The sequence below is a fragment of the Gobio gobio genome (assembly GCF_949357685.1).
Source record: "Gobio gobio genome assembly, chromosome: 6".
Lineage (NCBI taxonomy): Eukaryota > Metazoa > Chordata > Actinopteri > Cypriniformes > Gobionidae > Gobio > Gobio gobio.
This window is the reverse complement of record NC_137102.1, coordinates 43,176,715-43,191,238: the sequence shown is the minus strand read 5'-3', so window position 1 is coordinate 43,191,238 and position 14,524 is coordinate 43,176,715. Positions and strand designations below refer to the sequence as shown.

Genomic DNA, 14,524 nt, shown 5'->3' with positions numbered 1-14,524 from the left:
ATTATGGGCTAATATTCATTTTTGGGTGAACTATCCCTTTAAGGTCGCTATTGCAAGTTACCACTTTTTACAGTGTACCTAACATTGGAAGGTAGTTTAAAAAGCAAAAAAGAAGGTGTGTGTGTGTGTGTGTGTGTGTGTGTGTGTGTGTGTGTGTGTGTGTGTGTGTGTGTGTGTGTGTGTGTGTGTGTGTGTGTGTGTGTGTGTGTGTGTGTGTGTGTGTAACAAGAAATGTGGGTTAGGTCAGGTGTATCTGACTCCTTATATGAAAGCAAGGAGAGCACAGACAAGAAGAAAGATGATGAATGTAGTCTGGCTTCTGCAGCTCTCATAAACAAGCTTGATGGAAAGATGTTGGACCATGTGTATATTGTCCCATGTGTACGAATATGCGCCAACAAAATGAAAAAGAAAAGAAAAAAACAATGAAATAAAGAAAGATGGAATGAGCCAGTCGGTCTGGGGGTGGTTTTCTGTTTGTTTGTGTGAATAGTTGTCGGAGTTTCCAATTACCAGGTGCATTTCTATGCATCAAAACTCCATGGTAAAATATCTCATAGGCCTTAACATCAAAATCTGGCATGAAGGTATGGTATCTTTAGAAGTTTCTTTAAGTTAAGACGTATGAGTTTGACATGTTTAGGTAATAATATAGGCTACTTAAAAAATAGCAATTAACAGACGGTGAAACATTAGCTTAGTATCTGATGTACTGCATCACAACAAAATGTCTATCCAAACTTACATTTCTTCACTTAAACAGTTGATATGCAGGGACCTGTAGGTTGTAGATTGTGCAGCATTGATTTGGTGTGCTAAGATGTTAATAATTTAGGATTGTAAACTATTTTTTAAACAAGTGTACTTATAAGGCAGGCAATTTGCAGTTTTACATCAAACTCAATTAATGCTTCTGTAAAAGTAGGATATCCAGGATTACCTATTTACAAAACAACATAATCTTTTTCTCATGCCACAGCTACTTATACTGGCCTTCTGGGGCTTTTTTAAAAACCTGAAACTAATATCTTCAGTTTAAATCCTCTTTATTTTTTATAGCCTACATTTCTTAATGATCAAAGGTCTGTAGTTTTTAAGGATAAAGGGTCAAAGAGAATTATTTATTGCTCTGCATGCTTCCATCCATATTATGCACGAGTAAAATTATTTAAAAATAAAGCCTTATGCTTATAAAGATTAATTGGTAAAGGATGGGATGTGTGACAAAGTAAAGGTCATGTGAGCAAAAACCGTTTACTGTGAGCAACAACAAAAAAACAAACAGGAAATCTATTGCGCCTGAATCACAAATTAATGTCACTCCTATCAAGATGCTCTGAGAATCTTAGACTTCTAATTTACATGTCAACAGATAAATGTCTTTTCAGTTCATTTAATCTAGAAGTTGATGTAGCAGAACGGTGTAAGTAAATCCATGTGAATAATGTAACGATTGTCCCCTACCATTAATCCATAATATGTTCCGATATCTTGGACTTTGATCCTCGAGGGTTATGCACGGGATTGTGCACTTTGAGGGAGTGTTTTTCCATATATAGTTGTACTGAGTGAGCACATGTGTCGCGGTAATGAGCTGATCCGATTAATATGGTGGTGGTGGTGGTGCCATGGTGGTAAATAAAATGCGTTGCAGATAGTCAGAGAGCTGCACAACAGGAGCTGGGGAACGATCAGGCATCAGGTCTCCTCTAAATACACATTTTCAGGGCACGAAGAAAATCACATATTTCACAATGCCTGCTGATTTAACTGGCTACTGGAAAATGATCTGCAATGACAACTTTGAGGAGTATCTCAAAGCTCTCGGTAAGTTTTTATTTTTTATGTAGCCTACTGTAAAGGTATGAATTCTGAATTATAAAAATGTTTTTAAAAAAGCTGATTTCCAACTCTATTGGTTCAATCACGTAATGCTGGTGGTGCGGAGTTGATTCATTCCAGTGGTTCGAAATTCGAATCCTCGGTAGAAGTTTGCGGTGTTCAGATTCGTTCAGTGGCCGTTTCTGCAAGTCGTTACCTGTGTGTTGTTGAATGAGTTGAATTATTCAAACTCAATCGATTTTTAACGAAATTGACTCACACAAATGCACTACATATCCTTATTCACGAGATGAGCCGTTCCGTCCTACCAGGCTCCCGACTCCCGAGTCGTTCAGTGAAAGGGGCGTACTCGTTTAATACGTCCAACCAATGAAATGATCCTTCGCATCCTGCACTTGCATGCGATTGGTCGTGCTATTGTCAGTTTTTGAATCAGGACATCGATCACACGCTTATTTGAAATATACGAAACACTGTGTATTAGTTGGGAATTTAATCAGATAAGTTAAAATATAATAGCGGTAACTGGAAAGTCTTTAAAGAAAGTATTTAGATATCTAGGTAAACAAGTGTATCCAAACACTTATAATGTTAACTTTATAAACTGGTCTGTTAAACTTTTTACTTATTGTAATTCTTTTTTTCTCTCCCCTCACAATTTCTGAAGATGTCAATGTTGCTATAAGGAAAATAGCTGTTTTATTAAAACCTGACAAAGATATCACCCAGAATGGAGATCACATTACCATCAAGACTGTCAGCACATTCAAGAACTATGACATGGACTTTGTGGTTGGTCAGGAGTTCGAGGAAGACCTCGGTCCAGTTGATGGCAGGAAATGTATGGTGAGTGTACCAACATTTTCTCTTCATGCAATACATATAATCCAGAAGTATGAATCACAGTGATGTAGAGAGAAAATAGATAAGACATAAATTACAGTGTTTGTCTGCTCCTTTTTCAGCCTGTGGCCTATAGAAATGGCTCAAATAGCTTTCCTTTCTCATTTGATTTCTGTTCACTTGAATGACTTATTTTATTGTAATCCCCTCATATGGAACGCAGTTAAGTACAGAAAACCATTTAAAACTGCAATGACTGAAATATTAAGTGAGAGCACCAAAGCGTTATCCTTGTTTTAGTAATTTAGCTTTTGATGGCTCTTGTTAGCTGATTTACTCCAAACTTGAAAACAAAATATTTCAATGTTTAATAATGCTTCTGTGTCATAGGCATGCATTCATTTATCTTATTAAAAGACATGAGAGGAATACATGAAAAATAAATTGTATCACAGAAATCGTATCCAAGCAGCCAGTTTAAATGGTGTCTCTAATGACCTAAGAGATCAACATTACTGGTTACAATCTTACCATTAGAAACCCTTTTTATAGTCAACATGAAATCAAAATGGACAATTCTTGTTTATTTTATGAAATATTGCAGTACATGATTTGTCAGTGCACTTCATTGTTTTGTGATCTTTAATCAAAACCCCTCCCACTTGCAGCGACATCTCTTCTCTTCGTGTTTACTGGCTTGAGGGCAGGACACCCTGTCACTCACATGAGATCAATAGCAAACCACAACCATGATCCAATCGATTCCCGATGGTCAAAATCATTTTTGTTCAAGAAGCTGTTTTACTTGGATGTACGTCAGAATAGGAAATAAAGTGTGGAGGCATATATGTGTTGCACTATCCAATTTGCAATGCAATATGCAAAATGGCAATGCAATATGTAAAATGGCAATGCATTTCAGTATTTAAATGTACATTGTACATACCACGTGTGCAACATTTGGAGCAAAATGATCATTCAAATTGAATAATATAATTTACATTTGCTATTTCCTACACTAGTTTTAACATATCATTTAAACATATATTTTAACGCTTTATAAGTTTAAATGAAAATGTATTACAGAAATGATTAGACGTGTTTAACATGTGTTCAAGCAAAAATTGTAGCAAAATGATCATTTAAATGTTATTTGTCTTAATTGCATTTACACTCACAGTCAAGATACTTGCGATTGCATTTTCATTATATGTCCCGCAATGAATGTAGCAAAATTCAATGTGGAATTGAAAATGCAATCCGAGCCGATCAAGTCTCCGCCCCGCCCTGTCAATCATCGCATCAAGGCAGGCCAGGTGTTGGAAACATGGCGCAGGCAGAGCTATTAGTGCAGGCATTTACTGGCAGATGAAGTGGAGCAAGAACACAGAAATGATTACGTGCGTCTGTCAGTGACTGTTCTGTTACAGTACGTTATTAGAACCACATATGTATGGTTAGACGTCTCGCAGAGAACGAGACTATCGCAACATCTGTTTCATACAGACTTTAAATTATGTTGGCAACATCCATCCATTACAGTTTCACTGGTGCTTTGAGGTGCAACTATACAACATTAAACCTTCTCATTTAAAATAATTAACGTTATAGATTAAATATCAAACCGTAAATTCCATGATTTGCATATTTAAAGGGATAGTTCACCCAAAAAAGAACAAATTGAGTCATCCTTTACTTACCCTCAAGTTGTTCCAAACCTGTAAGAGTTTCTTTCTTCTGTTAAACACAAAGGGCTCTATCTTACACGCAATGTGGCGCCAGGCCGAGTGCAAGTGTTTTTTGCTACTTTCAGCCTGACGCAGTTATCAACGTCCTGCACCACGTTGTTAAATTGCAAATTATGTCCATTTGTGCCCCCATGGGCGTGCTGGTCTGAAAACGAGGTGTGTTCAGGCGCGTTGTTGGCACGTTGCTATTTTGAAGCAACTGTGCCATTGACCAACAAAAACCTGGGGCCTATACCATGAAGCAGGTTTAGCTGGCTAGCCAGATATGTTTAAGCTTAGTTTGTTCCAATCCTGGGTTTTAGGTACCATTAAAGTGGTTTGGCTTTTAGCAGTGTTCATCTCTAGTAACTTACGCTCCAGTGCAGGTAATGTTGAGCAAAGTGACACACCTGACACCTCTGATGCAATGAAGTCACTCCCCCTAATTTGGTTTCTACTCCAAATTAAAGGTTACTACATAGCAAATGGCTATTAAAGACTAAATTGTTTGGCTTTTAACAATGCTTATTTATTATAATAAAAATTTTGAATGACTTAGATATCATTTAAGTAATTATTATATCCGTAATCAATTACACATGTATCATTTTAGTTAATCAATCATTAATAGGCACATAGTTAAAATTAAAATAAATAGCCTATATAAAGGTCATACAAATAAGCTTTAAAATCAATAAATAAAGCTATACAAATGACTACATGTGAGCTTAAATGTTCAATTCTCTCTACATATCAACTAAACTAACTTCATAACCTTGACTTGCATTGACGTATAGATTTTTTCTTTAAGCTGTACTCTTTTATAAACAGCTCTTTTCTTCTTGCTGTGTAAATTTGTTTAAATTCCTAATATTTTTCAATCATGTAATATTCTGCAGAAGAGAGAAATGAATCTCGCTGCTTCTCTCGCGAGAAGTGAATCTCAGTTTTACTGATCCACAGCGTGTGATTGGCTGTTCACTACTGATGTCACAGCTAAACTCCTAAACTCAGGATCAAAGCCTGAGTTGACAGAGAAAGCTGATGATCAGCATCATGGGACCAACAAAGCCTGAATAGATTGGTTTGGTTTTGTCAACTCAAAACTAATCCTGTAACCCTGAGTTTGTTAAACTACCATCATGGTACAGGGCCCTGGTCTAAAGTAAATAGTGCAGTATTTTTGTTTGTTATTTAAAGCTGCAGCCTGTAAGTTTTGCCTCTGTGTCGCCATCTCCGTTTGAAACCTGCAATTGCAGTTATTTGCAGAGTTATCCTCTGTACGTGAGTTGTGCATCGGCGTGGCTCTTCAGCGTGGGTAAATCTAATGTTTTGAGGATTATGTGAGACTTTGCTGTCAGACACCGCACCGGTGTGGATACTGTACTTCGGAATCACAGATTCTATGTCTTGGAGTATAACCTAAATAAGAATTTTCACTGGAAAATGTAACCTGAAGAAGTAGGGCTGAATTCAGGGAGTTTGGGACACTTTTTTCCAAGTCATCTCAATGACAAAAAGTGTCCCAAACTCCCTGAATTCACCCTACATGTCTGCCACTTTTGGGATTTCAATTTCCATACAGTCTAATCTTTTGGTTTTTACTACACTCTAAAAAAAAGGATCTCCTTCGTCGTAATCATAGAGGAACCACTTTTGGTGCTGTGTAGCACCATATCTTAACATGTTCTGTACACTCTAAAAAAAGGTTCTATATTGCACCAAAAATGGTTCTTGGCTCGTAATCATAGGGGAACCTTTTTTAGTGCTATATAGCACCAATTTTGGTGCTTCAGTGGTTCTTCAGCGGTTCTTCAGAGGTTCTTCAGCGGTTCTTCAGAGGTTCTTCACCGGTTCTTTGACTAAGGTGCTATATACACTCTAAAAAAAAAAAGTCTCGTAATCATAAGGGAACCTTTTTTAGTGCTATATAGCACCAATTTTGGTGCTTCAGTGGTTCTTCAGAGGTGCTATATAGCACCTTAGTCAAAGAACCGGTGAAGAACCTCTGAAGAACCGGTGAAGAACCTCTGAAGAACCGCTGAAGAACCACTGAAGCACCAAAAATGGTGCTATATAGCACTAAAAAAGGTTCCCCTATGATTACGAGCCAAGAACTATTTTTGGTGCCAAATAGAACCTTTTTTTTTTAGAGTGTAGCACCTCTGAAGAACCGCTGAAGAACCACTGAAGCACCAAAATTGGTGCTATATAGCACTAAAAAAGGTTCCCCTATGATTACGAGCCTTTTTTTTAGAGTGTATATGGTAGCGGTGCTACATAGCACCTTAGTCAAAGAACCGGTGAAGAACCACTGAAGTACCAAAATTGGTGCTATATAGCACTTAAAAAGGTTCCCCTATGATTACGAGCCAAGAACCACTTTTGGTGCCATATAGAACTTTTTTTTTTTTTTTTGAGTGTGCGGGTGAATCTCCAGTTGTCACTGATTGTCGTTTGGAGCTTTCTGGATTACAATCCACTATCAAAATGATAAGTTTAATACTCCAACTGCTGTGAGAAAATGCTATAAATCAGGGGTGTCCAATCCTGTTCCTGGAGGGCCACAGTCCTGCAGAGTTTAGCTCCAACCCCAGTGAAACACAGCTGAACCAGCTAGTCAAGGTCTTACTAGGCATACTAGAAACTTCCAGCAGGTGTGTTGTTGAGGCAAGCTGGAGCTAAACTCTGCAGGACAGCAGCCCCCCAGGACCGAGTTTGGACAGTCCTGCTATAAATGATCCGCTGAAGAACATGCTCCTCACGTGCGTTACTACTACTAGCCGGACTCTTTCTTTATGTATACAGACGTGACGTAATGACGCAAAGACATGCTTAAATTTCCCGCAGAAATCCACCATACTACTCTAATTATAACCCATTATTACAAGTTTACCGTTGTGAATGGAGTTAAGGTAAGGAGATCGTTTTGAATACTGGCTTGTTGTGTACTTGCTCAAATTGATTTTGGATCATTTTAACAAACAAAAAAAGTTACGGACTCACTGCAGCTTTAGAGCGTGTTAGTAATATGCGTCTATAGGCGGGTGCACAACACGCGTACATTCTACTTATTACACACACAAGATGCTGTTAAAGGGAATGGGAGATGGTTTATTGCACGTTAGACCATGCATTTAGAACGTTAAAATAGGGCCCAAAAGAAGATATTTTAAAGAATGTTGGTAATCAAAAGTTGATGGTAGCCATTGACTTCCATAGTTGGTAAAAAATATTATGGAAGTCAATGGCTACCATCAACTGTCGGGTTGCCAACATTCTTTGGTATCATCTTTTATGTTCAGGAGAAAAAAGAAAGCCATAGGTTTGGAACAACATGAGAGACAATAAATGATGACACATTTTATTTTTGGGTGAACTATTCCTTTAAGCTGGTTCTAGTCAAGTCAATGCTTTTCTTCTTTGCATCATTTAATCCCCAGACTACCATCACCTGGGATGGAGACAAGCTTGTGTGTGTGCAGAAAGGAGAGATTGAGGGCAGGGGCTGGACCCACTGGATTGAAGGAGATGAACTTCATTTGGTATAAAACACTTGAAACATCGTTTCTTATACACACTCTTTTGCCCCCATTTAGCAATTACTTTGTTTTTGGAAACAGTGAGTTAGTGTAAAACATATGGTAACTGATGATACAAATGACATTTGCTTAACAGTGTGTATTACGGGCTCATTGGGCAGGGGACGCCAGGACGTTATTATCCTTTCAAGGCTATTGTGCTATTGAACTCATCTAAAACATTAACAACAGATGTTCTACCACATCTGTGCAATGTTGCGCTTAATTACCCCAAGTATCCCCTTTGACAAAAAGGTGTCTATGGTCTGTTGAAGAATCTATATTTAGGCTCATACCACCACCTGCTGGTGAAAAGTGTCATTTGTAGAGACACAGAAATGTGTTTTTTCTTAAAAGGACGTGGGCGTCTAGTGCAAAGGATATTGATTTTGGTGTCCAGGAAAATCTGTTTTGATTTATAATTATGTTTTCTACGCAGGAGCTGAGAGCAGCTGGAGTTGTGGGCAAGCAGGTTTTCAAGAAGTCTTAAGCTTATGTTGAATAGTTGCGCCTCCTACTGGAAAAGACAGAAACAACCACCATAGACGGAGCTGTGTATCCATTCATCTTTGCATTTTGTGCATCTGCTTGATGTGCCTTTCTAGACTCCTCATCAGACAAAGTTTATTCCATTTGAGCAATTACTTTAGTGGATATTGTGGACACCTGTTCAATTCATATGTGTGTGGGTTTGGTATGTTATAGTGCCGTAGTCGCTAAGACTAGCCTCCTAACTGAGAGCTTTACTGCTGTCTAAAAATACCTCCTTTAACATCTGAGGGTCTTTCTGGCTGGAGGAGAGAAGATGGGTCTTGACCCCACAGCAAATTGAGCTCTTTTCAGAAGCAAGAAGGGGAGGGTGATATGATGAGGGTCTGTAAACCTGCACGGCTGCATCTCTTGTTGATCATGTGTGCTGAAAGTGACAAATCACAACTGACAAAATAAAGAAAACTGATGAGAATAGCAAACATGCATGTTTTTGTGTTCCCATTTTATTTTCTTTGATGAATTTTCACCACATATTCCCCCGGTTTCACAAACAAGGATTTCGCTAGTCCCAGACTAAAATGAATGTTTGAGCTATTTTAACTAAAAGCAACTTACACTGACATATCTTAAAATATGATAGTGCCATTGTTTTGTCTCCAGTTGCACACCAGTAATGTTTTTTTGTTTTTTCTAAGGCACGTTTATAAAAGCTACTTAAATGTCCTAATTCAACTAAGGCTTAATCTAAGCCCTGTCTATGAAACCAGGCCATTCTGTTCACATGCCATGAGTTGAGGAATATAAAAGACATCATATCTACACTTAAAAATGACTATTTATTATACTATTAGCAATGACTATTAATTATAGGCAGAAACATTGATTTTTATTCACAGTAGATTACTTGTTGTTCAAGGCACGTCAGTCGAGAACTTGTTTCTTAAAAACTTGTTTACACACCACTCCAGAGACTCTCATTTCCTGCAAAAAAAATAAAAAATAGTATACTTTTTAAAAACATGTATTTGTACATACATTAAAAAATAAAAACAAAAAAGCCTGGTAAATATACATTGTCCTGATAAAAAATCAACTACATGGACATGAAATATTAAATGGAATTACACTTTTTTTTTTTTCTTCTTCCACAATATTACTGTGTTAACTGTATTTCTGATTAAATACATACAGCCTTGGTGAGCGTAAACTATTGTACCAACCTAAATTATTATTAGGTTAATGTTTAGTGGTCATTATGCACAAATATTTGAACACACAATGTTGTGTAACAACTGAAGAATTCAGTAATAAAGTCACTAAATAGATTTCAGCCTATACACATTTGTAATATGTTTGCTATTGTAATGTGTGACTGCCACGGTAATGATGATATCTCATTAATTACACTGTTGACTACACCAACAACAAGCAGCCAAGCGTGACCTTTCATTATACAACAGACCGTGTCCTCATATGAACTGCGTCCTTATACAAACTTACCACATGTAACTCATCCCCTTTCACCCACTGTGTCCAGCCCCTTCCCTCCTTTTCTCCTTTCTGCACACATACCAGTTTGTCTCCCTCCCAGTTTACTGTGGTCTACGAAACAAGGGCAGATACACACCACTGAGAGATTAAGCTGAATAGTAGGGGTGTAACAAAATATTGTCACAATATATATCGCCATACACAAATGCTACAATATGTATTGTGGATATGGTGACAATCTTATTGTATAGTTCACCCACATTTTTTTTTTCAGTACTATATTCAATATGTACTACATATATACTCTATATAATGTTAAATATAATGTTGAATAATGCATTGGGGGATATTTGTGTGTCCTGATAATGCCAAATGTCTTACCAGTAAAAAGTGGCCTACATTATTCTTAATATATCTAGTCAGTGACAGAGTGCAAGCATACTCGTCTAAAATAATTCTCTATTTTAAGCTTAAGAATCATGAATATTTTTATTCTGGTGTCACCATTGTCCTGTGCATTGGGTTACCTGCCTATTCATTTCTACCCCCAATGTAATACCAAATTTCTTTCATTGTTTCATGAAATGAAATGTTTCATTTTAAGCAACGTCATCACAATAATATTGAATTGTGAGTTCAGTATCATGATATGTAATATTGTTACACCCCTACTGAATAGAGAATTTTTTTTTTTTTTTTACCAAAAACACAAAGCAGTGTATTTAACACAACCTATTAAACGTCATCTTATTTTTTGAAGTGCAAGGCTTCAGGTGTCAGTTACTTTCAGTTATTTTAGCTCTACATTATTACATTATTATACTGTACATTACATTATTTAAATTTATAGCAGAATCATAAACACACTTGTTTGTAGTTTAATAATTTACTGCATGTTTTTGTAATTTGCCTCTCTAATGTATATACATTACCGGTTCATATTTTTATATTATTATATAACACACACACACACACACACACACACACACACACACACACACACACACACACACACACACACACACACACACACACACACACACACACACACACACACACACACACACACACACACACACACACACACACACACACACACACACACACGTTTGTTTTTGTGAAATGTGAGGACATTCCATAGGCGTAATGGTTTTTATACTGTACAAACCGTATTTTCTATCCCCTTACACTGCCCCTGCCCCTAAACCTAACCCTCACAGGAGACTGTGCAGTTCACTTTCTGTGAAAAAAAACTTGTTCTGTGTGATTTATAAGCATTTTGAAAAGTGAGGACATGGGGAACGTCCTCATATTTCACCCTCTTTTTGTAATACCTATGTCATACCCATGTCATTATACACATTTGTGTCCTGATATTTCACGAAAACATGCACACACACACACACACACACACACACACACACACACACACACACACACACACACACACACACACACACACACACACACACACACACATATATATATATATATATATAATAATTTAAAATAACTGTTTTCTATTTGAATGCAATTTAAAAAGCTATTTATGTCTGTGATTCAAAGCTGAATTTTCAGCTTCATTACTCCAGTCTTCAGTGTCACATGATCCTTCAGAAATCATTCTAATATGTTGATTTTCAAGAAACCTTTATTATTATTATCAATGTTGAAAACAGTTATGTACAATTTTCTTTCAGGACTATTTGATGAATAGAAAGTTCAAAAGAACAGCATTTATCCAAAATATAAAGCGTTTGATATTTCACAATATTACTGTCGCCATTTTTTTTTTTTTTTTTTTTTTTTTTTGTAGTTTTAATCAAATAAATGGAGCCTTGGTGAGCAGAAGAGACTTCTTTTAAAAACATAAAAAAATCGTATCGTCCAAAAACTTTTGACCGGTAGTTAGGGTTCTGTCAATTGCTTTATAGAACCTTTCCTATTATGGGATCAGTTTATGGATTTAGTTTAATAAATTAATGAATTTTTCATTTTTCTTATTATCGCACATTTACAAGAAATAGCTTAATTGCGTGTGGAAAAATAAGTTGAATAACAAAAAAACTATATATTTTTTGATAACATTTAACCTCATACCTCTAATTGTAAACTGAACACAAACACTGTACTAACATTCCTAAACTAGTTGACCTTACGTTCCCCGGAGCATCAGGTGTTTGCGGCATTAGCCGAAACCCTCTTGGATTTAAGATTCAATAGGTCATTGTATGTAAATCTCAGTCTAATCCTATTTAACGACATAATCACAGAGTCATCACAGTAGCCTATTGAAAAACAGTTCAGAATACACTCTTAAAAATAAAGAGTTTTTTTTTGTTTTTCGCAGCGATGCCATAAAGGAACCCTTTTTGGTTCTGCAAAGAACCTTTCAGTGATCAGTTTTTAAAAGAACATTCTTTCTTAGAGTGAAAAACATTTTAATAGTCTAAAGAATATGTTTCCACTATAAAGAACCTTTTGTGCAATGGAAAGTTTCCAGGGATGTTAAAGGTCCCTCATGGAATCACAATCATAACTCACTTACCAAACATTTCCTGTCATCTACACCACCCAAATCCTCCTCAAACTCCTTTCCAACATCAAAATCCATATGGTAGTTCCTAAAGGTGGTGAGAGTCTTGATATTAAAATGATCACCTTTCTGAACAATCTCCTTATCAAAGATGAGATAGCTGGCAATTTTTCTGATGACAAGATTCACATCTGTAAGTTGAATAAATATAAAATTGGTCAACCATAGTCTTTTATGGTACCAATTTTTTTTAATTACTGTACTCTGTATGTATAAGGTACCAAAACTCTTCTCTTGAGTACAAAATACAAGCATGTATTTCGTTTTCAACAGAATATATTATAACATCTCACATATCTCGTTCAACAAAGGAAATGAATTTCACTGGGGTATAATGAATGAATAAATATAAAATGAAGTATAAGCCTACCTAGCGCTTCCATGTATTCATCAAAGTTTTCATTACTTGTCATTTTCCAGTATCCATTCATGTCCACAGGAGACATATTTGCTGCTTTTTTGCGTTTGTCCTCTGCACTGATGTTTCAGCATCAAGGTGCGGTGTGGTGTCTCAAATCACACGGCAAGTTGTAATCCCAAAGCCTATTAGGGCCTTTGGATTATCTCAAAGAGCATTTACACATGTAGTGGGACTTCTGCTGTGGATTTATGTTTCTCTTTTTTTGTACTTTTTTGTGATGCGTGATGCATCTCATGAACTCATGTCAGTCACTGCATGTGAACAGACAGATATGTCAGTTTGTAATTGTTTTGATTCTTAGCCTGTCAGCAGCACAACATTCAGTCAAAGCAACAATCACAATGCTGTCAAACAGGCTTCCATTTACAGACTCCAGAGAGAGAGAGAGAGAGAGAGAGAGAGAGCGATGGGAGAACTTTTCACTGCACAAATAGGAGGTGAAGACCTGCAGTAATGAGGTTGGTCTTCCAGACTACTGGAAGTGTTTACAGTGAAATGTAGAATAAAATATACATGAGATGTTTATTTTTCTGATCATGGCCTATTTTCTTTTCAACCAACCACAAGAGGGTGTTTTTGCCAACCAACCAAACTTGTCTTGGGCTGCGTCCAAAAACCTAGGCAGCTGACTCGTTGCCTCGCTGCCTTATCAGACAATGGCTTGTAAGGCAGCGTTTAAGCATGATGGCACCTCACAAAACTAATTTCGGACAGACTTCTTAGGCAGGGTAACAGTTTAATGATCTACAGCAAAATAGAGAGAGCTTTGTTGAGAACTAAACACATATTTAATTACTACATTAGTAATTTCTCGCTAGAAATTACATCAGAAGTGGAAAATGTTGGTAAAAAAACGTACATTTACACACAAACTGACCAACAAACGCAACTTTCGGACGGCATCTTTTTTTCCAGCTCAACTGTCACATAATGGGAAGCACAGGATTGTGGGATAGCAAAGGGAGCGAAGGATACAAATATGCTGCCTTCAAAAATCGATCAGATGAAGGCATCTCAGGAGACAGGAAGTGAAGCTAACATTAGATTCGGAGGTGCCTTGGTGCCTTCCTGCGTTGAAATGTGTCCTCCGAAGACAGCATTTTCCAGGTTTCGGACGCAGCCTTGGTGTATCTACACTCCCTTTCCCAATTTTGGAAAAACTGTCTTAAATGTCTATTATGCTCAACAAGGCTGCATTTATTGCATCAAAAATACACTAAAACATTAATATTGTGGAATAACATCACAATTGTGTCATGTTATGTTGGTGTTTTGTTTTTGTTTTCATGGACTTTTACTTTGTATCACTTCATTTCCTGTTTCCTTCCATTGTCATTGGCTGCGTCCGAAACCTGGAGTGGTGTGAGCATGTAGAAACTAAATTGGAGAAAAAGAAACAAAAGAAAGCATCAATTAAAGGTCACTGAAAAGATCAAACATCTATAGGCACATCCATGTTTATATGTACTAACTTAACATTTCGCCACCGTGGAATTATAAGGTGCTATCTGCATTCTGACTGGTTTGGAGA

General features: G+C 36.9%; 2 protein-coding genes across 2 annotated transcripts; one reads left to right on the top strand and one right to left on the bottom strand.

The window, feature by feature from the left end:
• The first annotated feature begins 1,634 nt into the window (after nt 1–1,634).
• Nucleotides 1,635–9,470, top strand: rbp1.1 (retinol binding protein 1, cellular, tandem duplicate 1). The gene is made up of 4 exons (XM_079819863.1): nt 1,635–1,827; nt 2,510–2,688; nt 7,856–7,957; nt 8,433–9,470. Exons 1-4 carry the CDS (start codon nt 1,755–1,757, stop codon nt 8,481–8,483), a joined length of 405 nt encoding a protein of 134 aa, XP_079675989.1. The 5' UTR covers nt 1,635–1,754; the 3' UTR covers nt 8,484–9,470.
• On the bottom strand, nt 8,978–13,085 carry rbp1.2 (retinol binding protein 1, cellular, tandem duplicate 2). Its single transcript, XM_079819859.1, has 4 exons — nt 12,943–13,085; nt 12,525–12,703; nt 9,986–10,087; nt 8,978–9,466 (listed from the first exon to the last, which is right to left on the bottom strand). The coding sequence occupies exons 1-4, from the start codon at nt 13,016–13,018 to the stop codon at nt 9,407–9,409; spliced, it is 417 nt and encodes a 138-aa protein (XP_079675985.1). The 5' UTR covers nt 13,019–13,085; the 3' UTR covers nt 8,978–9,406.
• Nucleotides 13,086–14,524: the final 1,439 nt, after the last annotated feature.